Raw genomic sequence first — 24,470 nt, forward strand, 5'->3', positions numbered from 1 at the left:
ATTTATATTTCCCTTTTTGAAAAAGCATGAAAGGAAATTCCAGTAACCTGCACTGAACATCATCAGGAAGTCCTTGCATTTTCCATTACTGGAGTTTTGTTTTTAAATAAAACTGTACAATTTCTCAATGTATAATCAGATTGTTCCCAAATAGCTTCATTTAAGTATAACTCTCCTTCAATGTTTTGAACACTGGGAATTTTTCTTTTGGTAGAAATTTCATCCAAACTGTAAAAACACACTGATCAACTGAATGCTTCAATGGTTGAGTCCCCCATTTCCAATCTAAGTAAATAGACCAAGTAATGGCCAAATTGACTCTGGCAGTCAGAGGCATTAATTCAGCAAATTTGACCCAGCCACTGATTTTAAGGGGGATGTAGAGCTGTGGAAAGTAGCTATCCAACATTTTTGGTAAAGGTCTTAGCAGCAACTCAACAGTCCTCGCATCTAATGTTTTGGCATGTTTAATGGCAGAAGTAATTCACATCATAATTGCCTGGAATTCCTGCACCATAACAGAGATATATGCTGTAAATGTGTCCAGTGGCACAAGTTTTCAGCGAAGTGCAACAGTCCCTAAAGTTAAATTATTTTGTATGGATGAAGTTTAAGAAAATGTATTTCTCTGAATACATGAGGCTTATAGCCACACACCTTTTTGAATGCCTAACTTGGTGTTTGCAAATTCTCACTTTCAGGTATAGTGTAAGGGATGTTTGTTCAAAAAGTAGACATCAGAAACTGCAGATTGAACATGTCTGAAGAACGTTTATAGCTCAAATGATTGTTATAGAAAGGTAGAAGCTTAAATCTAGGTCCACGATAGGGTGAATTACAATTCCATGTGAGGAAATTAATAACATGCCTACAACATAATTCAGTAAATCGAATTATTATTGTTTATATAAGTTTCAGTTGCACAAATTTTTATAAAATTAGAAGAAAAAATCAGGAATGAGACTTTTTGGTGTGCTGTTTAGTCATTCACAACAAACAAGCAAGAGTGAAGGAATACCTTTTTTAGCACTGTGCCCAAAAATTAATGACTGAGCTGAAAATATCTGTTCTAAATAGTTTAAGGTTAAATATTGTCAACTAGCCTGTTCCTTCAAAACATGGTTTCCCTTCCAAATACTGTTGTTGCAATGGTTATCTGTTGTGGTTTCAAGGTCCCAGTAAATTACGTTGAAAAATACAATTTTTGGATAACTCCATGCTGTTAATCCTATTAGAGCGGAAAAGGCAGCTGCCTTCCTCAATGGCTTCCATTCCACATTGGAGACTGCCCCCACCCACCCAGTGAGTGCTGCTCCCCCCAGCCTCTCCATTAAGATCCCCACTTCTCCCACATGGCCTCACCTCCCTTCCCAGCTCGGATACCTCCCACACTTATCTGCTCCTGGACTCTCGAACTTGAATCTGGGGACGGTGTTGATCAATCTGAGTGGCAGCTCTCTGAGCCGCGACTTCTGCCTGTGAGGGGGGGGAAGTCCAATCTCCAGTTAATGAACATTAAATGGCTGTGGGGCTGATTGATCGCCAGGAATGGGTTGCCCATCGACTCTTCAGGTGGTGGGGAATCCTGCCTATGGAGAAGGAAGACCAAATCGTCGCCTTAACATGGTGGAAGATAGCCAAAAGCTGAATTTCCTAGCAGGTTTCAGATTATTTTCTTCGAGGTGAATAATAGATTCCTCCTTTAAATAGTTGATTAAAATTTACTATTTCATTTCTTGAAACAGAGTAGCAAAATGGTTCGTGAAATATAATTTCATTCCAGTTTCCTAATAGGAAATTGACTATTTAGAGCAATCCTCGTAAAGCTGCAAATATTGTTCAGATTCACCCACAAAGCAGGATTTGCAATTTGATGTATCGGTATTAAATTCAGGTGCTATTATGGATGAAAGGAGCAAGGCTATTTCCTTTGTCTCTTTGTTAGGGGTGAATGCACTTTCTGTGGATGCCAAATGAAGGAAACAAGATAACACATTGAGTTGGGGCTTCTGTAAATTTTAATGCAAAAACCTTTAGATCTAGTTGGATATCTATCATCTCGCCCCTGTCCTGGTTCATTTCATCTGTTCATTTGCCATGATCAGTTTTCAGAATTCCGTCAGCACTATTATTCAGCTGGCTTTGAGTTAATTTTCTAGCTTTTTGTCAGCATCCCGTCAGTTATCTCTCAGTTCTGAAGTGTGATCTGAGGTACAAGTAAAGATGAATAATTTGCAAATTTTTTGATAAAATTAGTGTAATTGGATACATTACTTGGCATTTAATTGGTGCCTTTCCTATCTATGGAAACATGTATACCAATTTTGCTAATTATGTCATTTAAACTATTGTCTTCCAGTTCATGGTACAGCTCACTGAGTCATCACAATAACAGGGTTTGTATAAGTGGAAAATGAGATCTAGTAGTCTTGTACTGACAGGCCTGGCACTTGTTCAACTTGTTAAAGTTGCATTGAAAATCTATGTGGAAAGCTGCTGATCTAGTTATCACATCACTGCAGAAAATGCCTGTCTGATTTTGTTCTAGTCTTGCCCTTTTAGAAAACAACTTTTGAACTAAATCTGAACTGTAACAATGTGCATTTGTGGGGTAGAAAAAGCTGTTGAGTTTTCCTGTGCAGCATCAAGACTTGCACAGAGTGGTGACCTGGTTGTGTGGTGAACTTGTGTTGGTTCCATTGTAACATGGGATGTACTACAGCATCCCAAATTCACATCACAAAGTAGTACACAAATTGCAAACAGGCTGTGCAGGTTACACACGCTTGCACACTCTGTATTACTGCACATGTAGAGCCTTGTGTCGATGTATTGAGGTGGAGCCATGGTTCGGGATTAGACGAATCAGTTGTGTGTACTGAGTGTAGCCTGCACAAATGAAATGATGTATTGAACAGTTATGTAAGTCAAGTCAATGTAAGATTAACAAAACAACTGCTAGAGGATTAGATGGTTCAGCATTTATTAATCTTGTAAAGTAGAGTAGTAAAGAAAAATCAGTTTTGCTTGTTGTCAAATTTTAACCTTGTTCATGTTGGTGATCCTGAAATTTGATTCATTAAAGCAGGATCAAATGCCCTTTTGTAGTGTGCATTAAGCTTTATTTGGAAATACTGAGGTTTAGCATTTTTTAGGTATGCAATTAGTGACCTGCCCATCACCATTACTGTTAAGTCAGGCAGCACACAAACTTGGTGGGGGCCCACGTTGCTGGTTGCCTGAATGCTTGTCGGGGGCCTGAGCAGCATTCGCAGTGAACACGTGACACAGACAACCCGCTCCTCTTAAAGGCAGCCTGTTTCTCTTAAAGGGGAGCTGGGCTGAATCACTGAAGGAGGCTGCTGCTCAATGTTCATACTGCAATTCTAAACAAGAAATATAAAACACCAGGGTAGAGAGAAGACTCCCAGATTCATGGATGAGGCACCGGAGGCCTTTGTGATGTGGGTGGACAGTGGGAGAGAGCTATTTTTTCACAGGGGACCAGGAGATCCTCGAGGACTACCTGCATAAGGTGGCCAGGAGGTCAATGAGTCTGGTCCCATGGACATTATAGCAGTACCACAAGGTCTGACCTCATATGGGTGATCAAGGTCAGTGAATTCAACTTCACGTGACATCTCTTACACAATGTTCTGCTAATCCTCTATGCTGCTCAGTGCACCACATCCCAGTCACTCACCTACCAACAGTCCCTGGCACGGAGGACTCGAGCCTAGTATTCAGGCGCCTCATACACCTTCATACACAGTGATGTCAAGCTTCTTGTGCTTCCACATAGATCCATCTATTCAGCTACGGCAGTCACATTGCCCAAAGGACAGCACAATCACTGACATTCTTCCCTCTTTCTGGCAGGACAAGTTGACCCATTACAGAATCTCCTCTGACTTGTAGAAGAGATGGTGCTGTGCAACATGGGGCCAGCTGCGGCAGCACCTATGTCACCTGGTGTCATTAAGAACATTGACGATGATAGGATTTCACTCTCTTATGCCCCTTCTCAACTTCCAGCTCACCCGCACCTTGTTATCTGGCATGATGAGCAGATTGCAGATGGTGAGATCTTGGACCTTTTGCTTTCCGCCCATCCCCCTCCCTTACCCCAACCTTTCTTTTTCTGACTTGGTGCCCTCAGACACCCAAGAACTGCCACTTGCCCACCCACAGCGCACTGAGGAGAAAGATGGAACCACAGCTAGCACTGACGAAGAGACCCGATCAGTTGATCTGGCGCCATCACCAGCTCAGATATTGGCACTGTGTACACCTTGGAGTCCATTTGAAAGTTGGGATTTGCATGTGGTGAGTCACTGGACACGAGTGGACTGCACCAGGCCGAGGGGAAGGATAATTTGTGTGCCAGCTCCCTGGAGGGTGAACTATCAGACTAGTTTTGCAGGGAGTTCAGATGAGGACTTTAATGGGGTACAGGAGAACACTCAGGATGTATACCAAGATGCTGGATGAAATTGTTGACCTGCTGGACAAACTCCTGTCATTGGAGGATGGAGAAGAACATCTCCAACTCGCCAGAGGGCATTGTGCAGAGCTTGCCCTTTCTGCAGCCTTGTCTTGCCTGTCGTGCTGCAGACCCAGTGGCACTGCAGCTGCAGCCCCCATGCCTGCTGCAGTCTTTGTGTGGACAGATCACCAAATCCTTTGCCTTCCCTGTGAGAATGCAGCAACACTGGCTGCCAGATCTAGAAACTCACCACTTTGCAATACCAGAAGTTATTGTAAATTACCTTCTCTACAAGTTGGGTGCCTGATCCTTAAATAATGCTACTGCTGGAATCTTCTTGCAGCTGAAAGCATGTTGTTCGGTGAGCGATGAGCAAGTACATTGAATGGACCTGCATGGTCCAAGTTTGTAATTGAGTGTCAAATCAGCCAATAGCAATGTTTAGTGCATGACAGTGTTTGTTGAGAGTCTTCCAGCACAAGCAAGGTGGTCCAAACAAGTGCCTTGCCAGCTTGGGATGCTGCCCTCTTAAGTGGCTGAAGATACTGCACAATTCACTTAGTGTCTCTGGTTTCTGTAGCATCATGTCCAGTGGCACATCAGATCCAAATTTTGCTCCCTTAGTGTCTAAAGCCTATGCACCCTTTAAAAATATAGCAAAATGTACTGCTGGAGGTATGGTTGGATAATACCATAATTTAAACTAATTTTATGTACATCTCCTTCGCAGTTCATCTTGTGTGCTTTAAAAAATATAATTGTCTTTCAGTAGGCACATATAGACAGCTCTTGAATGGATTATTACAGGGTTGCCGTATAACTTTGTGACCTATTTGCCCACATGTCATTCTAATTATATTCTTCTGAAGTAGATTGGGTTTGTCCAAAGCAACAGTCCATAAAAATAGCGATGAACGTTCCATATTCTACGTGATGGGTATAAGTAATAACACAGTGAGACGATGCATGGTTATATGCACAGAATAAATATTAAGATATCTGTTTTGTGCTTCAATATAATGCAGCTTTGCAGACTTATCAGGGTGAATGAATTGAATGCTTCAAAGGTCAAATCACTGTTATATAGTGTGATGAACTTCTCAGTAACATTCTCCCAAGTGTGCTTAGAAAATCTATCAAAGAATTTTTGTGTGGAGAAGAGAGATCAGATTGGACCAGGGAACTAAATAACATAGTTAAGATATAAATCAGATTTAATTTTTTAATATCTTAAGTTTTTGACAATACGGCTTCAAGATTAGAACACTCCTATATTTGATTGAATTGGCTGTGGTGCATCCAACATTGGCACCATTAATGTTGAACTGGTGAGCTGTGGACACCTAATAGGTGTGTCCACAAGCTGTTCACTGATGAAAAGGAATGATAGATTGGACTGTTGCGACCAAGGACTCCCAGTGAAACTCAGGTCACTGGGGTCGAAGGGGAAAGTTCCAGGGGCTGGAGCCATCCTTGGCAAAAAGGAAAAGGAATGATTATTGGAGGTCAGTCATCTTAGGTGCAGGACTATTGTCAGCTGCTTCATCAATGACCTTCTGATCATTGTATCAATCTTTTCTGATCTTAGGATATTACGATTGCATTATGGGACCTATATTATTGACCTGTTAATTGGGAAGTCAGTGTAATAATTTGTGCCAAAGCAATTGTTGACGAAACCCGGTTTATCTTGACTGTAAACTGAGAGCTATTTGAGGGTGCTGTTGTCTGAGATCTGTTTTCTGTTAATTTCTCCAGTAACTGAACGTGCTAATCATGCCAGGGATCATTTGTTAGAAGCTGATCTGGAGAAGTACGATGGGTAAGTGTTTATCATGGACAGTGTTATTCCAATTTGATAACTGCGTAAGGATTTATTGGCCAAAACAAATACTAACTTTATCACTTATACTAACAGCGACCCACAAAACATTTGCAGCGAAATTAGTATTTCTTTTTGCAATAGTACTTTAAATCTGCTTTCTTCCCATGCCATCCCTCTCATGCCATACCTAATCTATTCCTTTCATCATATCCCCATCCAATCTCTCATCTTACCCTTTTTCCCTGTGCCATTCCCACCCTCTATTCCTTGCCATCCATGCATTTCTTCTCTCCCCTTCCCATGATATTGACCACCACCCCCATCTACAAACTGCTGCTGCTGCAAGCCATTGGCAGCTACATGTCCAAACTCCTGTCCTCCACTCACCCTATGTGCACCAGGTTTCACCCACTAAATCAACCCACCAACCAACAGAGTGTGAACAGACAAAAACTGCATATTATTAATATAGATTTAATAAATGTGACCTCTGATTTTAAAGAAGCAACAAAACCTGAAAGTTCCATTCAAGTTTTTATCCTATATTCAATTTTTAAAGCCAGTTCATAGTGAGCTTTGATGCATACCTATGCATACATTGGTGATCATATTACGTTGTGTTTTAAATGCTAAAACGTTTTTGTAATTATTCATTGTAAATTGGTAACAAAAACACAGAAAAAACGTTCACTTCATCTTGTGTCTAAAATTAATGTAATGTTGGGACTGGGCAAATATTCAGTTTATTCCATGTTTTTGACTTATTTCTTGGAAGTCTGAGTTTCAGGGAAGCACAATATTGTTGGTAACTTCTTGAAGTGTGAAACACCCTTACAGGAGTGATATCACGAACTCACATTTTAGTTTTAATTTCAGAAAGCAGATGAATAACTTGTTTGTAAAGTTGCCATTTCTCCTAACCCCTCACCTGACCCTTTGTAAATTGTTCCTTCAGTAATATGGTTTGGTTAGTGGTTCACTGGTATGTCTTTAAATGCCAATTAAGGGCTCAACCACTAGAAACGAGAAATATTATAATTAGCATGTATTTCAAAAGGGAAAATCTTGCTTAACATCTTTATTGAATTTTTTGAGCGGGGTAACAGAGTAGACAACAGTAATGCAGTAGATATAATTTAACTGGATTTTCAAAAGATCTTCAATAAGGTACCTCAGAGAATGAAATCATGTAGAATCAAGTGGTAAAATTGGATTGCTCGCTGGCTTCAAAACAGAAAACAGAGAATGGGAGTGAAGAGTATTTATTCAGAGTGGCAGAAGGTGGGAAGTGGTGTTCCACAAGAATCAGTTTTGGGACCACTGCTGTTCACAATTTACATTAATGATTTGGACTTTGGAATGAATAACAATTTCCAAATTTGCTGCTGGTGCCAAATTGGAGGGAGGGGATAACTAATCCTGACGAGAGCTGCAGCAAATGACGGGAGAGCATTAATAAACTTGCAAAATGGGGAAATAATTGGCAAATGAAGTTTAGTAAAGATAAATGTGAGGTAATACATTTTGATAGGAAGAATAGGCAGGTCACTTATTACTTTGAAGGTGCAAATCTAGATGGGGTAGAGGGATCTCAGAGTACAAATACTTCAAACACTAAAAATTACTCCACAAGTTAACAGGGCCATAAAAAAAGCCAACCAAGCACTAGCCTTTATTTCTAATGGGATAGAAATGAAAAGTAGTCAAGTTATGCCAAACCTGTATTGAACCTTGATTAGACTAAACTTGGAGTACTGCCTGCAGCTCTGATTGCCATATTATAAAAATGATATAGAGGCACTGGAGAGAGTGCAGAGAAGATTTGCAAAAATGAAACCAGAAATTTATGGGCATACAAATCAGCAAAGAATTGACAGGCTGGGTCTCTTTTCTCTTAATTGTAAAAAGAAAGCTGAGGAATGACCAATAGAGGTCTTTAAAGTTATGAAAAGTTTTGATCGCGTGAATACAGAGATAAGGTTTCCATTTGTGGAGAAGAGCATAACTAGAGGCCATCTAAAAGGATAGTCACCAAGGAGTCATGAAGGGAATTCAGAACAAACCTCTTAACTCAGTGATGAGAATGTAGAACTCCCTGCCACAGAAAGTGGTTGAAGCAAATAGTATAGATACATTTAAGGGGAAACTAGACAAGTGTAAGGGAGAAGGAAATCAACATAGATGAGAAAGGATCGGTGGAGGCGAGGATGGAACCGAAACACCAGCATAATAGCTGGGCTGAATGACCTGTTTCTGTGCTGTATATCCTACATTACGGAGTTTAATTTAAAACTGGTGCAGCTTACTTTAGGGGAGGTGAGTGAACTCGTGTTCAGTATTGTCAAAATATAGGCAACTTGATAAAGTGGCTCTCTCACTGAGGACAGCCACTGTAAATTCTTGTATGGGAAGAATGGCAATATGCTGGTGGCATCCTGTTTGATAACTAGTGTAGCTGAGATTTCTTTTTTAATATATAAATGTACATGATGAAATAAAGACAAATTACATTTGAAGACAAGATAGGCAGAGAATGAAAGCAATGCTTTTGACAAAAGTGAAATGCTACGTTTGCTGGAAATCTCAAATAAAAATAGAAAATGCTAGAAATACTGAGCAGGTCAGGCAGCACCTGTGAGTAGAGAAACAGTTAACTTTTCAGGCTGATGACCCTTCAGAACTGAGGAAAACCTGATAGGTTTTGTAAAATCGAAAGGACTGGGTGGTGCGGGGGGATGAAAAGGCAAGGCCTGTTATAGGGTGGAGGGCAGGAGAGATTAAGTAATAAAAGTTTCATGGTGCAAAAACCAAAAGGAGTGGTTCCTGGGTAAAGTAAAGAAACAAAAGATGTGTCCAGATGCATTGTGAATGGCTAGATAGTGGATCGTAACCTTTGTCCTATAATGTTTTGTGTGTTTTTTGTTGCTGCTTCGTATTTTTCTCTTGTTTCATTCTTAATTCCTTTACTTTGCGTTCAAAGAACTGCTATTCAAATACCTGCATAATTTTAAAATATTTAACCAAATTTTATGTATTCATGAATTATTATGAACAAGCTCCCTTGACAAATGATATGTTGGAAACTGGTATATTGTGAATACCTCAGAACTGATATGTATGCTGAATGTATCTGTTTTCCAGATGTTTAAAACTTAACACTTTGCTTTTTCCTGTTGATTTTTTTTATCCACCTTCTCAAATTTTCATTTATTCTATTCCCAAGTGTTTAAATTTCATGTGCACTAGCTTACCAGCATAAAAGCACCATTTTGCAGAACCTTAGCCATTCTACTTTTAATTACTTGTGAAACTTAAGATTGTGGGATTTTTGAAAATAGTGTTGAATTTAAGTATTACAGCAACTGGAGCATTTGGTGGAGATGATAAAATGTGAAGAATTTGTAATGTATTTGCCATATTGATCAAATTTTGACCAAAATATTGATGTGTTTTTGCATATTTTTACATATTGTTGGCAGGATTATTTCTGTTGGCGGAGATGGGATGTTCAGTGAGGTAATGCATGGTCTGATTAGTCGGACGCAGAAGCATTCAGGCATCGATGAAAATGATCCCAGTGCTGAATTAATTCCATGTGATTTGAGGATTGGAATTATCCCAGCAGGTGAGAAGCATATTTCTTTGAAAACAAAGGAAGCCTGAAAGGTCAAAATATTCTTTAGAAGTGAAATACAAAACACATGTCAGATGCTTCCACTTCTTTTAAAATCTACTTGCAGAAAATAATTGCTTAATCTGCACTGGTAAATTTCAAGATAAAAATTTAACTTCCTTGTTTTTGTCCTCCACTAACTGCAAAGTAATCCAAACCATAAACAATAGAAAATAAGGAACTATGTCTCTTTGAAAATATTTGTATCACATCATTTTCCCATTCGGCACCAAATATAACACCATTTCTAGGTGGCTGCTCTGGTTTTCTCATCAACAGTCAGGTTTCTTGGATTGTGTCCAAATTAGAGGTGTGCATTGTAACTTGTTTTGTAGAAATTGTTTCTAAAATTAATAAAGTTGACTCATATCAGGAGAACTCAACAGTTGGAAATGGGTAAAAACAGATATTCTTTATTTAATTATATTCAGCATTTTTTTTTTCATAAACTGAAAAGGCTGACTGTTGGCTTTATTTTCCGGTTATAGCTCCTTCAGTGTTTCAGGTAGAAATGGGCATCTCAATTAGTGCTGGAAAAGTGAATTAGACAATAAGGAAAACCATTCATTTTACCTCTCACCAATGTGGGAGGTGAAGAAATGCTTTCAGAAATACAGTTTACCTTATTTTGAAGTACTTTCACACTACAGCTATGATGCTGTTTAATAGAAAACAGTTCAGTTTTGCATCAGTGCTGCTCTTTCGTGTAAATGGAGCCTGAACCTGTAGTCAGAGGCTGATCTAATGCCAAAATGAAGCAGAGTGGGACTCGGTAGAGAAAATAGCTTTATTCTACTTTGCATTGGAGTCTGTTCAGACATTGACTCAATTTATCTTTGGGAAGCTTATGCTCGACAAGTTTAGCATCAGTGTGAAATGTTATTGCATCAATGTAAGCTTCATTTGTGCAACCATTATCAGGGAAGTTACTATCAGCCTTAAATTGGCTGAGATATTTTATGATCAAAATTCCAGATAGTTAATGGCCACTGCTTTGGAACTTTTAAGCTTGTGTCAAGAAACTGAATTGGAATCATTTTTTGTGTATTCTCTGTTCAATAAAAGTGAACCTCAAGTTTTTTTTCCAGGTTAGCATTCAGCAACTGCAGTTTTTTGCTTAGTTTTATTTTGATCTCAGCACAACAATTTTCACGTACAATGATAGTTTCTAGTCATTTAAGTATTTATTGAAACTCTATGGTGTATTGAATGCATCTTTTTAAATTTGAAATGCAGATTTGTAATAAACTCTCAGTAAACAAAATATTGTTTAAAGATTCAGTTTGACATATCATTATTAAACAATTGTAAGCTCTCAACGTTAAAAGTCTCAAAGTTTGCCCTACTTCAAATATACCTAACCATTGGCAGAAATAATCTGTTGGATAAGACCATTTGTTCTCTTCGAAGTGGTCAGTCATATTCACTGTATATTTTATGAATACTGTTATGATCACAGTTGATGCTTCCACTGGATAAGCCAGATCTCAGGGTGGAACCCGGCTTGATATATCCTAACTTATTTTATGTTTAGGTATGTGGAGAGTGGCTACTGAACAGAGTCACAGGAGTCAGCTGATGAACTTTTAACAAAAGAATAAAACATTTATTAAACAAGAAAAAATGAACTATATTACAATACTCCCACTACACTTTTACTGATACATACAGATTTGTAAGGATAACACAAGTTACAAAATCTATCTTATACTCTAATATTCACAGTAAGTACACAGTCCATGTAAACCAACAGGCCACCTGTGGTCAGGCACCACACTCTGAAACCAAGTGACAGATGCCACCCCAACAAATGCTATGGATCTCTCCTCAACTTCCCCCAGATGCTTGTGACATTTTAAGACAACTGGTCTCACTGAACTCTGTCTTTCACACAAGGGCTTCCAATCTCCACTGTCCAAGAACTTGCTTTTGAATCTTGTCCTGAACGGCGCTTTCTCTCAGATGCCTTCCACAAGGGTCCACCTCCAGGGTTTTGAACTCTTGTGCCGATGTCCCTCTCCCTTGGATCGCCTTGTGCAGTCAATCTTTCTTCCACACGCACGTACTCTTTCTGACTCAGCCATGCCAACAATACCACTGCTTCACATGCCCATAGTAAAGAATTACAGATCTTCAGCTGCCCCCTTGGATCTTCCAGCTATATTGCTTTAAATCTGCGTACTGCAGCTTTCTCCCTTTAAATTTGGAGCCTTCCTTTCTGCTCCTTAATTTCTCTTCCACAGAACAGGACTTTTTACAGATTCCTATCCTTGCCCTTTGACTAGACTGTCCTCTTGGGACCTTTCCTGTTCCACTCCCCTGGATTTGGGGACTTTCTTACTTATTCACTGGGACATGCTTCTGCAGTTCCTTCTATGTCCAGCTTCTCCTGGCAGCTGGCTTCAACTTTAACTTGGGTCTTGTAGTCTGTCCCTCTGCTGTCCAGCCTCTCTCAAATCCTGGCTTCCAACTGAACTGAAACTGCTTTTCTAGTTTTCCCTCGCTCTTTGGGTCCCCTTCTCGATCCCCATTGCTAGGCAACAGCACAGTTGTTTTTAAACCTTGTGTTTGTTTTAACTTCAAGAGTCGTAAAATCTCATTAGAATGCAGACACAAAGCTTTGCACCTGCTGTTTTCACTCAAATGAAACGAGATCCCAGGTTTAATCATTTTAACCGACAAAATAGTGTCATGAAAATATAAGAATTTTCATAATATTATTGAGGTTTATTATAAAGGTAGGTTAATGGTGGGGTTTGGATTAGTTTCTCTGTGTGAGCGTGTGTGGGGGTGTAGGGTGGGGGGTGGGGGTGGATTTAATTGAATTGTAGCCAGCTGGCATAGAGTATTTTGAGTTATCAAAAGGGAAGCTAGGTTTGAAATGCTGAATACATAAACATGGCTGAAGTTTTATAATTTGAAGAACATTTGCTTTTTTAGATAAATTAGGTTAGTTTGAATTCTAAAGAGATGATAAGATGTTACATCTAGCCATAAGAAGCCAAGCCAAACACTCTGTTTATTTTCCCCAAAGATTTCTGATAATGAGTACTATGAAAGATTTATATTATGAGAAAAGTAAAGTTGCAAAGACATACTGGAACAATGGAATTTACATTAAAAGAGAAAAATGCGTATAAAGGAGATGAGGTTATGTGTAAGTGAGAAGGCATTCTAAGATCTAAAAAATGTGAAAAGTCTCCAGCCTCTATGCATCAAGCTGTTGTCTGCAGGAACCGGAACCGAAGCTAAGAAAACACTGAATATCACTGTCCAGGGTATTGTGTGCTTTGCCTGGGTCTGTTGAAATCTATTTTGTTTTACTGTTGCCTTAATGGAGGTGTAACTGGGAGTTAGATTAATTAGGGGATTTAAGAGTTATTATAGTAGTAATTTGTAGACCTATATATGTGCTTAAAATCTTTTCTTTTATTAATAAATGTTTAATTTAGTTTTGTAAAAAACCTCCAAGTTTCAGTGCACTTATTACTTCTGAATTCAAGGCACGCATCTCGAAATAAAATACAAATTGCAAAACAGTCATGGCAGCTGTTTCAAGTTTCCCTCTGGGATTTGAGCAGCTCGGCATTTACCATCCGCTGTGCCATAACAACAGATTAAACTTATACTTAAAAATACACCATATTCCTAACGCACCCAAATACATATATAACTCTCTCAAACTATCTCTATTTCCTAACAACACCCAGATAGTGGCTGAGAAAAGAGGGGCTGATTTTATTACACCTGATGCTGGAAGTAAAATTAGGTTTCCTGTGTCTGCAATATGTTCTCGTATCAAATGTTATGGGCAGGAGGGGGATTGATTTAAGCAGCCCTGTTTTCTCCTCTGACTACCTGTCCGTAAACAGAAAGGTGTTTTTGATCTCTGATTCCCCGCTTTGTAAATGGTGGCATAGTTTCCCCAACCCTTCAGTTTGGAGTGATCCAATCCTCTATTAATAACCCCACAGCAAACTCAAGATAACATAAAATAAGAGAGTTGGTTTATTTTACACACACCCCAAAGGTGGGAAGGGGCTTCAGAACATCTGCCCATTTTTGCACTCATACAATAAAAGAGGGATATGGGGAAGAAAGGGGTGCATGGCAAGACCACGATAAAAGTAAGAGTTATAGTTTCATGTGAGTCCAGAATCAAAAGTCCAATGGTGTATTCCTTCAGTGGTTAACAGGCTGAAACTGTTGCAGGGTGATCCATCTTTCCAGAAGCGAAGACTTCATTAATGGAAGACGGTATGTAGAATTGAATTAGTCTTGTAGGCCCACATACAGGAGTTCGGATGTTTCAGTAGTTCACAGTGTAGATTAGGCAATTTACTTGGACGGAGCTCTTTCTGCTTCTACCTGTGAGGTGGAAAAATGGTAGGCTGCCTGAGTTCAGTTCCACACGCTAATATTTACAGATTCTAGCAGCTATGGGGATGTGGCATACCTCCCACTTCTTCTGGGATTTGGACGAAGGATGTAATTTTCCAGCTTTGCGAGAGGTTTAATAGAACAATCAGAGCCCCCTTTGTCTTTGCAGACATAGTGTCTTCATTGGCCACAGCTCTGCCTTAGAAATGTAAAGGGTGTTGGTGCATTTCTTTGGAATTTGATTTTCTGCAATCACAAGGGGCATTAGCACCTCTTTAAAGGTAACACGGTCCCTACTGGTTTCTGAAGGTTAGAAATTCCTCTGATATGAGTCATGGCTAGCCAGGCATTTCAGGGTGAAGCCTTTGTCCATTTTTAAAATAAAATAATTTTATAAAGTAGCTAGGGTGATGTAGATATATATTTTCCTTCCTCTCTTCTGGATGGGACACAAGTCATCGATCTTAGTGGACTATTGCTACACGTTCATTAACTTGCGAGTAAACGCCTACAAGTTAACTTGTCATTTTCAAAAATGCCATAAGTTAATTAAGCCTATCAGTTAAATTTGAGAACTGGGATTCTAAACATATGAAATTATATATAGATCGTGTGAAAAATTGAGTGTTATTCCTCACTTGATAATTTGTGCTTTTATGCAAATCCCTTTTTTAATTACACTCAAGTCATTTGGGGCTTCATTGATCTTTTTCTGCTCATTTGTAATGGATTTTTTAACCCATATGCGCGGCATATTTTGACCAACAAATTTCTGACTGCTTATGTAAGCTTTCTAACCCCATTTTTCTCATAGTTGCATTAAAGAAACAACTTCTGTCAGTTTTGTGCTTCTATGTCTCAACACGCAGACTTGTTTTATCTGTACTTGCTTTGGAAAAGTGAAATCCAGGTTACAGTTCATTGTTCCTGGGATAAAGCTTGAGTCAAATTTCAACACCTACTGCATCTTTAACAGTTTTTTTTCTGAGGGGAATTTTTACTGCATTATGCATTGTGTTCCATTTTGGACTTTGAATGAATAAGTGTGAAGATGCAAATAATGCAACTAAGCGAGTCACTTTGCATTGTGAATTGAGTAAGAAGTTACATGTTTATGGGATAACGTTTACTACACATGTAGAAATAATAGTTCTTTTTTAGAATAAAAACTGGCTAAACAGTTCCAAGATCGTAATTTTGCATAGGCCTAAGCTGTCTAGTGAACTTATGTCTGGAGAACTCTAGATACTGTATAACTTTAGGTGATGCTTGTCAGCATTGTGAAAAATGTTTTTTTTAAATGTACTTTTTCATTTTGCCTTGCAAATTGGGTGAAGGGCTGCAGATGCTGTATGTTGAACTGAAAAGTACAAAACTCAATTTATAAGCAAATCCTCAGTAAAATAGCAGTTTATTCTCCTTTGTAAAAATATTGCAAGTAATCTTTTGCACCTTGTTTATCTTTTCACTTCCGTCCCCTTTCCCCTCCTCTCCCCACTTCAATTTTCAAGGCTGGCTGGCATGGTCAGTTGATACATTTAACATGACAATTTCAGTGTCATCTAGTAGGCAACATGCCAGTGTCCAAACATATGTATTTAAAAAAAAAAATTGTGCAAGCTATAGATGTAGAAAGGTCAATGTTTCCACTTTATTTTGAACACTGGCAAAACACCCTGTCTTCCATTATGTAATTGGGACATTGTGCACAGGGTACCCATAATTTTCTGCCTTTTAATTTTAATGGCTGGAAAATTGTGGAAGTGCAGCCATAATTACCACATACATGACTGTCAAGGTTCTCAAATCCTTTAGAGTAATCTTGGAGAAATCAACCTCTTTAATGGAAGCGAACATTAGCTGCCTGATGCATTTAACCTGCTGTCACCAAGAATTTTGCTGTTGCAAGAAAATATAAGAAATGGCAAATAAACCTGCAAGCAAAATTACCTCTCTTCTAGGTTCAACCGACTGCATATGCTATGCAACAGTTGGAGCAAATGATCCAATGACGTCTGCCTTGCACATTATTCTAGGTTGGTATCTTGACTCTTTAATGTAATTTGAAAACATGTCAACCCAGAAAACATGGGGCAACTTTTTAACTGCCTTATCTATACTAGTTCATTTTCCTCAGAATGACCGAGTGCTATTTGCTCTGGGTCTACCTAGTTTTGGGGTTTGTCTCTTCTCTGAAGTATTGTGAGGGGTGATAGAAAATTGTAAGTTATTGCCTCAACAAGGATCTTTTCATGTGTACCTTGGATTACAGCTTGAATTATAGTTCTAATTTTTAAAAGTTTTATTGGGCTCAAAACTTTAAGTTGCCAGATAGTAATGGTCGAAAATACTTGCATTATAAAGGCTTCTTGAGTCGATGGCCCAGATTTTTCAAAAATTGTTCTACTTAACATTATACGGATTAAAGCCAATCTGCTAATGACTGCATTTTAATAATGCTAATTTTTAAAATATATGCCAATGAATAGTTCAGCCAGTAGTTGTCAGAATTCCCCCCCAATAGTAATTAAAAACTGAATATTATCTAACATATCAATAATTATTTTTTCAAAAGGCAGCTTGTCATCTCCTCTTACTGGTTTCATCAGATCTGGAATTGAAACTTTACAAGCACCTGACAATCTGCAAATTTCCGTGAACAGATTAACCTCTAATTGACCTCAGGACCTCCAGTATCATTCTAAATGCCAATATATCCTTCCTGAGATGTGGTGCCCAAACTGAATACATAGCCAGGTTTCTGTAACAGACCCTTTAAACTGGTTGGTGGTTCTTGCTTTTTTTTAAATCTTTCACACTGCGTGCATTTGAGTACAGAGCTTTTACGTCATTTACTGTTTTCACTCTACCCATATGCCTTGCTGATCTGTTTCTTGTATTTAATGAGCAGGATGGCATTAGACCTCAACTGGGGAAGCACTTGGCTTTATTCCCCCACTCCCCGCCCCCTCCCCCATCACTTTCGACCTCTCCTACCTTGCAGCCCTATTTTACCCATTAGCCCGCAGACAAAATTTTCTCCCTGAGGACCTTTGGCAGTGAAGATTAATTTTCTGATTTATCGGGAAGTAAAACCATATTAATCATATAGACATATCAACATTTAACTTGGACGTAATTATTCTTTACCTAATCTTTTGGAGACAAGACCATTGTGTAACTTTTTTCAGAGATAATTGTTGCATTACTGTCATTTTTTTTGTTCAGGTGACTCTCAACCCATCGACGTTAGTTCAGTTCATCATAAAAACATGTTTTTGAAGTATTCAGTATCTCTATTGGGGTATGGATTTTATGGTGATACACTGATCGACAGTGAAAAGAACCGTTGGTTGGGTCCATCGAGATACGATTTTTCTGGTAATTTTAATATATTAATATACATTTGAGATGACGGTATTGTTCTTGCCCAGTTATGCAAATTGTGTAATTGTGAGCTCTGAAAGGAATACCACAAATGTGCCCTTCTCTTTTCATAAATTCCCTTAGTGACTGAGGTGCCCTTTGTCCTGTTGTTTGCCTCTAGAATAATACAGACTCTGACAAACATATGAACATATGAAATAGGAGCAGAAGTAGGCCATTCAGCTCCTGAGTCTGCTCCACCATTCGATAAGGTCATGGCTGATGTGTTTGTGTTTTGAGTTCTATGTTCCCATCTACCCCTGATAACCTTTCATTCCCTTGCCTAACAAGAATCTATCCACCTCTGCCTTAAAAATATTCAGTAACCCCTCTTCCATTGCCTTCTGAGGCAGAGAGTTCCAAAGTCACGCAACTCTCAGAAAAAATTTCTCTTCATCTCTGTTTTATACGGGTGACCACTAATTTTAAAACAGTGCTCCTTAGTTCTGGACTCACCCACAAGAAGAAACATCCTTTCCCCATCCACCTTGTCAAGACCATTCAGGATCTTATATACTTCAATCAAGTCATCCCTCACTCTTCTAAACTCCAGTGGAAACAAGTCCAGCCTATCCAACCTATCCTCATCAGACAACCTGCTCATGCCAGGTATCAATCTAGTAAACCTGTTCTGAACTGCCTCCAACGCTTTTACACCTTTATATATTATCTATTAGAGTTAACATCACTCAATCTGCTGTCTCACCTCATCTGATGAAAATCTCATCCGTGTTTGCTACCTCTAAGTTCAACTATTCTAAACCTCTTCTGGCCACCCTATCATCTTGCATTCTCCGTAAACTTTTGTGCCTATATTCTAACTCGCACCAAGTCCCGTTCACTCACCATCCCTGTGCTCCTGGTCGAGCAATGTCTTAATCTAAAAATTCTCTTCCACCTTTGAAAATTCTTCCATGGCCTCATCCTTTCCAACCTCTATAACCTCCTCCAGGCCTTAAACCCTGTCTGGCCTCTGCTCCTCCAATTCTGGCCTCTTGCACACCACTGATTCTCTTCACTATCTAGTAGCCTAGACCCTAAGCGCTAGATTTCCCTTCCTAAGCCTCTTTGCCTCTCTACATCTCTCTTCTCCATTAAGGCACTTCTTAAAACCTAGCTCTTTGACCAAGCTTTTGATCACCTACCCTTCACATGGCCTCGTCAAATTTTGTTTGATAAATTGCTTTGCTATGTTGAGGGCACTATATAAACGCAAGTTATTGTCGTTTTCGTCGTCATCGTTATTAAAGCCCACCATCTGTGCAGCAAAGTGAAATTTGACTTACAAAGATACAATTAACCAATAACTCAAAATCCTATCTTTCACGAGTGTCTCCTGTTTTTTATATGTAGGTTTCAAGACCTTCCTTTCACACCACTGCTATGAGGGAGAAATTTCTTTTTTACCAGCAACTGAAACACCTGGCAGTCCAAGAGATCCAAGTCCATGTACAGCTGGGTAAGTACTCTGGCATTGCATATTCTAATCCATCCTGAATCAGTGGTGATGGGTATTATTGCACATTTATTTTGATGAAGTTTGATCATTTTTCTCTGCTTCTGATCGTGATTCATATTGTAAAAACTAACAAACCTGTTAGGAGACTTATATAGTTGAACAAAAATACTAATAATTGCAATTAAAACAATGATATACTCTATTAAACAAAAATACATACTTAATAAAATCATTAATATGCATTAGTGATTTTAAAAATAATTGCATTATCAAATCAAGCTATTATGTACATGTTAGTTCAATGTTTCTAACGATAAGCGTCCTTCTGATGCCAGCAGTAAGTACATATTATTGACCTGGATTTTGCAATCAGTGAATGGTGCTTACAGTTAATTGCATTTGTCCATAAACTTTGTAAGCTTTTGTGCTGTGACTTGCAGATATCAGTGTCAAAACTACAGCACCCTCCACAATAGATCTGGGACCTGTGCGAACAGGGCAGGCAACTTGCATAGCTAAGCAATCAGGCCAAAGAATTCTTCGTGACACGCACATCGCAGACACCACACTCACTGACACAAACAGTCTAAATCAGGAAATGCCAGTTCAAATAATATCAAATGATGTGCAGAAAGCAAAATGAAGACAGAAAGAAAGACAGGATTGAAAGAGATTAGAGACGAAGAAAAAAACAAAATTAAAATATTTATAACTCTCCAACAAGAGTTAAAACCTGAAGGGTTGTGATCCCACATTTTTAGAAAAACTTTTCAACACCAGAGATATTGCTTGGTAGTATTAAGACTTGTATCTCCTTTCCAAAATTTGCTTACCCTTGAATGGCAAGTCCTAACTTTTCCTAGTGTGTTTTGTGGGTAACTACAGCAACTTCACACAATTCCATGTATGTAATGTCATGTTTCTTGGCAAGATATGGATTATCAAAGCTCAGACAGCAATTTCCTGTTTTCCTCACTTAACTCCATGTGCGAAAGCCACTCATTACTGTCCAGTTCCCTAACTAAGACCCTCAGCATTATGTCTACCACAAAATCCAGGTCAATCTGTATTCAGTAGAACTTGCTATTGATGTTTTCTTCAGACTTGGTGAATAATCTTTGGTTACTTTTACTGTTTGATCAAAATACTGGATATTCCTTGTTTCAGGTGTCAAATCTGCAAATACAGTGGACAACAATTGAGAATATCACCAGAAGAAAGGAAATTCAAATTTGTTGATGGTAAGATCTGAAATGCTTATGGTCTGATGAATTATTTAACATGCCTATCCATGTACTTAAAGATCTTGTTTCTAGTGTATGTAATGTATTGGAAAAATATTGATGCCAGTTGTTAATGCCAAACTTGAAAGTGATGAGTGGAAGTGTTTAATGAGTATAGGTGACTTTTTTCTATATTTTTAAAATTTGAAGTACTCTATAACTGCAGCCTTTGTTCTTTACGGGTTGGTGTGAATCCCCAGTTGCGCCAGTAATTTTGGGTCGATAGGGTAGGTTTTTGCACAAAATGCTTTGCTGCCGGAAGTTTCTGCTTTATCAGTTGAAGTTAAAATGGCATGTTACTGTAATTAATTCATTTTACTTGAGTTAGTTAAAGCGATTTGATATGTTACAAACTGTGAAGCTTATAATTCTATAAGGATCTTGAGCCTTGGACATTTCTAACATTTATTTGTGAAACTTAATATTTCATTCACAATTTGGTAAAATGTAAGCAATGGCCTTAATTTTCCTTTCTCAATAGCAGAGACAGCTGAGAGGTTCACCACTATTAAGGGACACAATGGCGATGCAACATAGGGCAACCTACCTTAAGCCGAAACCTGGAAGTTGCGTTGTGCCCCAATGGGCTCCAAAGGAGCCCACTCTGGTCCTGCCATTACTATTCTTAAAGCGGGAGGCACCATTAGTGCAAGAGCTTTGCTTATTTGCCCACAACTTGCATGGATTTTTACATGCGAAAGTTTAGGGGTCATGAGCACATGCGTAAGTCAACAAACAAGCAGGGCAGACAAAGGCATTGTTCCTGTAAACGGTTATATAATTAGCAATAAAAATTTTAATGATTCCCCCAGCTCCTCTTCCTACTGGCTCCCCCTGCTCCTCTTCCCATCCAAGATTCCAAGTTTGACCTGGCCTCCAGTAGATTGCAGATAGAACCCATGTCCGACCCATCTCCTGCACTTCTGCCCTCAACCCTTCCCCTCCCTACCAGAATCATGATAGGGTCCCCCTTGTCTTCACTTTTCACCCCACCAGTCTCCACATTCAAAAGATCATCCTCTGTCATTTGTGTCAACTCCAGCATGATGCCGCCGCCACCAAACACATCTTCCCATCACCTCGCTCCCCCCCCCACCCCCTCCCCGCAATCATCAGCATTCCATAGGGACCGTTACTTCTGTGACACCCTGGTCCGCTCCTCCATCACCCCCCAACTCCTCATCCCCTTCCCAAAGCACCTTGTCATGCAATCGCAGAAGGCGCAACATCTCCTTTACTTCCTCCTCCTCACCACCCAAGGCCCTAAACACTCCTTTCAGGTGAAGCAGCGTTTCACTTGCTCCTGCTTCACTTTGGTCTACTGTATTCGCTGCTCCCAATGTGACCCCCTCTACATTGGGGAGAGCAAACGCAGGCTGGGTGATCGCTTTGCAGAACACCTTCGCTCAGTCCACAAGCATGACCTAGACTTTCCTGTTGCTTGCCAACACACCATCTTGCTCTCATGCTCACATGTCTGTCCTTGGCCTGCTGCAATGTTCCAGTGAAGCCCAACGCAAACTGGAGGAACAGCATATCATCTTACGATTAGGCACTTTACAGCCTTCCAGACTTAACATTGAGTTCAATAGCTTCAGACCATGAACTCCTCCATCTTCGCTCCTTTTTTTTTAATCCAATTTTTAAATAAGTATTTATTTATTCTTTTCTTTTAAATTTTATCCTTTTTCCCCAATCTTCCACCCCCCCCATCAAAAACAGGGCCACAAGACCATCTGTCACAAAGCATTGACTCTTGTTCTGCTATTAACACATTCTGCTCTATTACCTTTTATGCCACTATCAGCACCTTCTTTAGTCTTTAACACTGCCATTAACACTCCCTTTTCTTGTATCCATGACATCTTTGTCAAGTTTTTCCTTGGCTCTCACCTATCCTTGACCACCTATTTTGCTTCACCTGCTCCACCCCCTCTTAAACATATAAAAGCCATCACGTTTCTACTTCAACTCTGAGGAAGAGTCATATGAGCCTGAAATATTAACTCTGTTTCTTTCTCTACAGATGCTGCCAGACCTGCTGAGTTTTTCCAGAATTTTCTGTTTTCATTCCAGTAGATTGTAGTTGGAATGCAACAGTTGGCTTTAAAGTTCTGTACTAAGTAGATCAGTGGTTCTGAAACACTTGTGGTTGAAGGGCCACTTTTCAAATGGATTATTAATCATGGAAGCCCCATCTAAATTAGGATATGCAGTACTCAAAATGAAAGTACTGCAGGTAAAGAATGTTTGAATAATGCTTTTAAGAAAACATTTACTTGCAGGTATCAGTGAGATGGGTCTGCCTGCTTAGTGTGATGTTCAACAATGGCACTGGTAAATCATTCTGCTATTCCAGACAGGATCTGTAATACCATAACTCATGAAGCTAGCACTTACCCTTAGCCAAGCTTCAAAGTTGTCACATAGAAGGCCAACTGTTCTTCGCTTTACAAATGATCAGCAGCAGCTGACTTTATTTTATACCAATATACACTGATGCAGGACACCAATTTAAACTCTCAGCATGTGGTATAAATCCAGACAAGCCTAAAGGCCCAAGCTGACTTTTTTAACTGATCTATATGTAAAAGCATTGTCACAGCTGCTGTAACCATTCCTTGTTTTTGCCACCACTCATGAGCACAGGATAAGTTTTATTGAAAAAACAAATTTCAAGAAATGGATCCCAAATTTTTCATTGGTGAGATGTTGTGCAGTAATCGGATAAGGATCATGTTGAAGCACATCCTCAAGCATTTTAAATAGTCCTTTGCAAATACAGCGATGGAGTTGAGGAAGCGCTAGTAGAAGCAATGGGCAGTCACTAGTTGACTCACGTTTATCAGAAATTACCCACAGGCTCGTGAATCTGCTGCAAATGACTAATGTGATTTTCATCCAATTGCTGCATGACATCTCTGGTTGCTCCTCATTCACTTATTTCACAGACTCCCTGAAAAGTCTTTGGACCCCAGTTTGAGAACCACTGTACTAGATGTGAGAATTTATACAGTTACTGCTCTTCTAATTTCAATCAGTGGCACCGATATGTATGAACCTTCATTGAGGACATGATCATTTCTAGTTTTGATGTTCTCTTTGTTTAATGGCCTGATATCCCTTATTGTCCAGGCTGTAAAATGAAAAATAATTATATTGGTACAGGTGCAAGTGTAAAGGTTGTAATCCGGCCTTCACTGGTTTATGTTAACACTTGTTTTTCTTATTTTAGAAGAGCAAGAACAGTGGAAAGTGATCAAAGGAAAGTTCCTGGCCATAAATTCAGCAAATATGAGTTGTGCATGCCCAAAGTCTCCCAAGGGTCTTTCACCAGCAGCACACTTGGCTGATGGAACCATTGACCTTATTTTAGTCCACAAGTGTTCAAGACTCAGTTTCCTGAAGCATCTTTTCAGGCATACAAACAACAGTGACCAGGTATAGATTTATTGGATTTTCCACTTAATGCTACTGGCATAGCAATACAAAATGGCCACAGTCTTGTAGCCCCACTAAATTACTGCAGTTTTTTTTGGTTTGTGCGATGTATAGTTTTGTATAATAGCCCATCCTCTACTTGAGGAAAAGCATTTTCTTTTAAGTTGTTGTGTTAGGAAGATATTGATGATTTGACAAAATTAGCAAGTTGAAACTAAACCATGATGATTCGTTATTAAAATTAAAACCTTGCAAATACTGTAATCTAAAGCCAAAAACATGCCGCAGGTTATTCAGTCAAGGGAAAATATGGGTTAATTTTTCAGATTTAAGGGTTCTGAGCAAGTATCTTGTACTCAAAGCTTTTGACCGTGTTTTGTTTGCAGGTGTTGAATGACCTACTTGCGTTTCTCGCATTTCACATCTCTTTCAGTTAATGTAGAGATAGCATTCAGCTGTTTGCAGTACTGTCATGTAACTTGTAGCATGAGTCAAAC

The 24,470-nt window shown here is 39.1% G+C and overlaps 1 protein-coding gene across 3 annotated transcripts in view; it reads left to right on the forward strand.

Annotated features, from left to right (window-relative positions):
- The window catches only part of cerk (ceramide kinase), a 67,912-nt gene that overhangs the window by 31,618 nt on the left and 11,824 nt on the right, over positions 1 to 24,470 (forward strand). For all 3 annotated transcript variants that reach the window (XM_078553350.1, XM_078553351.1, XM_078553352.1), the window contains 7 exons: positions 6,245 to 6,308; positions 9,791 to 9,936; positions 16,326 to 16,400; positions 17,593 to 17,745; positions 19,144 to 19,249; positions 20,417 to 20,490; positions 23,768 to 23,973. In XM_078553350.1, the coding sequence (XP_078409476.1) occupies positions 6,245 to 6,308; positions 9,791 to 9,936; positions 16,326 to 16,400; positions 17,593 to 17,745; positions 19,144 to 19,249; positions 20,417 to 20,490; positions 23,768 to 23,973 (824 nt within the window). The remainder of the gene's footprint in view (positions 1 to 6,244; positions 6,309 to 9,790; positions 9,937 to 16,325; positions 16,401 to 17,592; positions 17,746 to 19,143; positions 19,250 to 20,416; positions 20,491 to 23,767; positions 23,974 to 24,470) is intronic.

This window comes from Cetorhinus maximus, chromosome 12 (assembly GCF_964194155.1).
Source record: "Cetorhinus maximus chromosome 12, sCetMax3.hap1.1, whole genome shotgun sequence".
NCBI classification, from domain to species: Eukaryota; Metazoa; Chordata; class Chondrichthyes; order Lamniformes; family Cetorhinidae; genus Cetorhinus; species Cetorhinus maximus.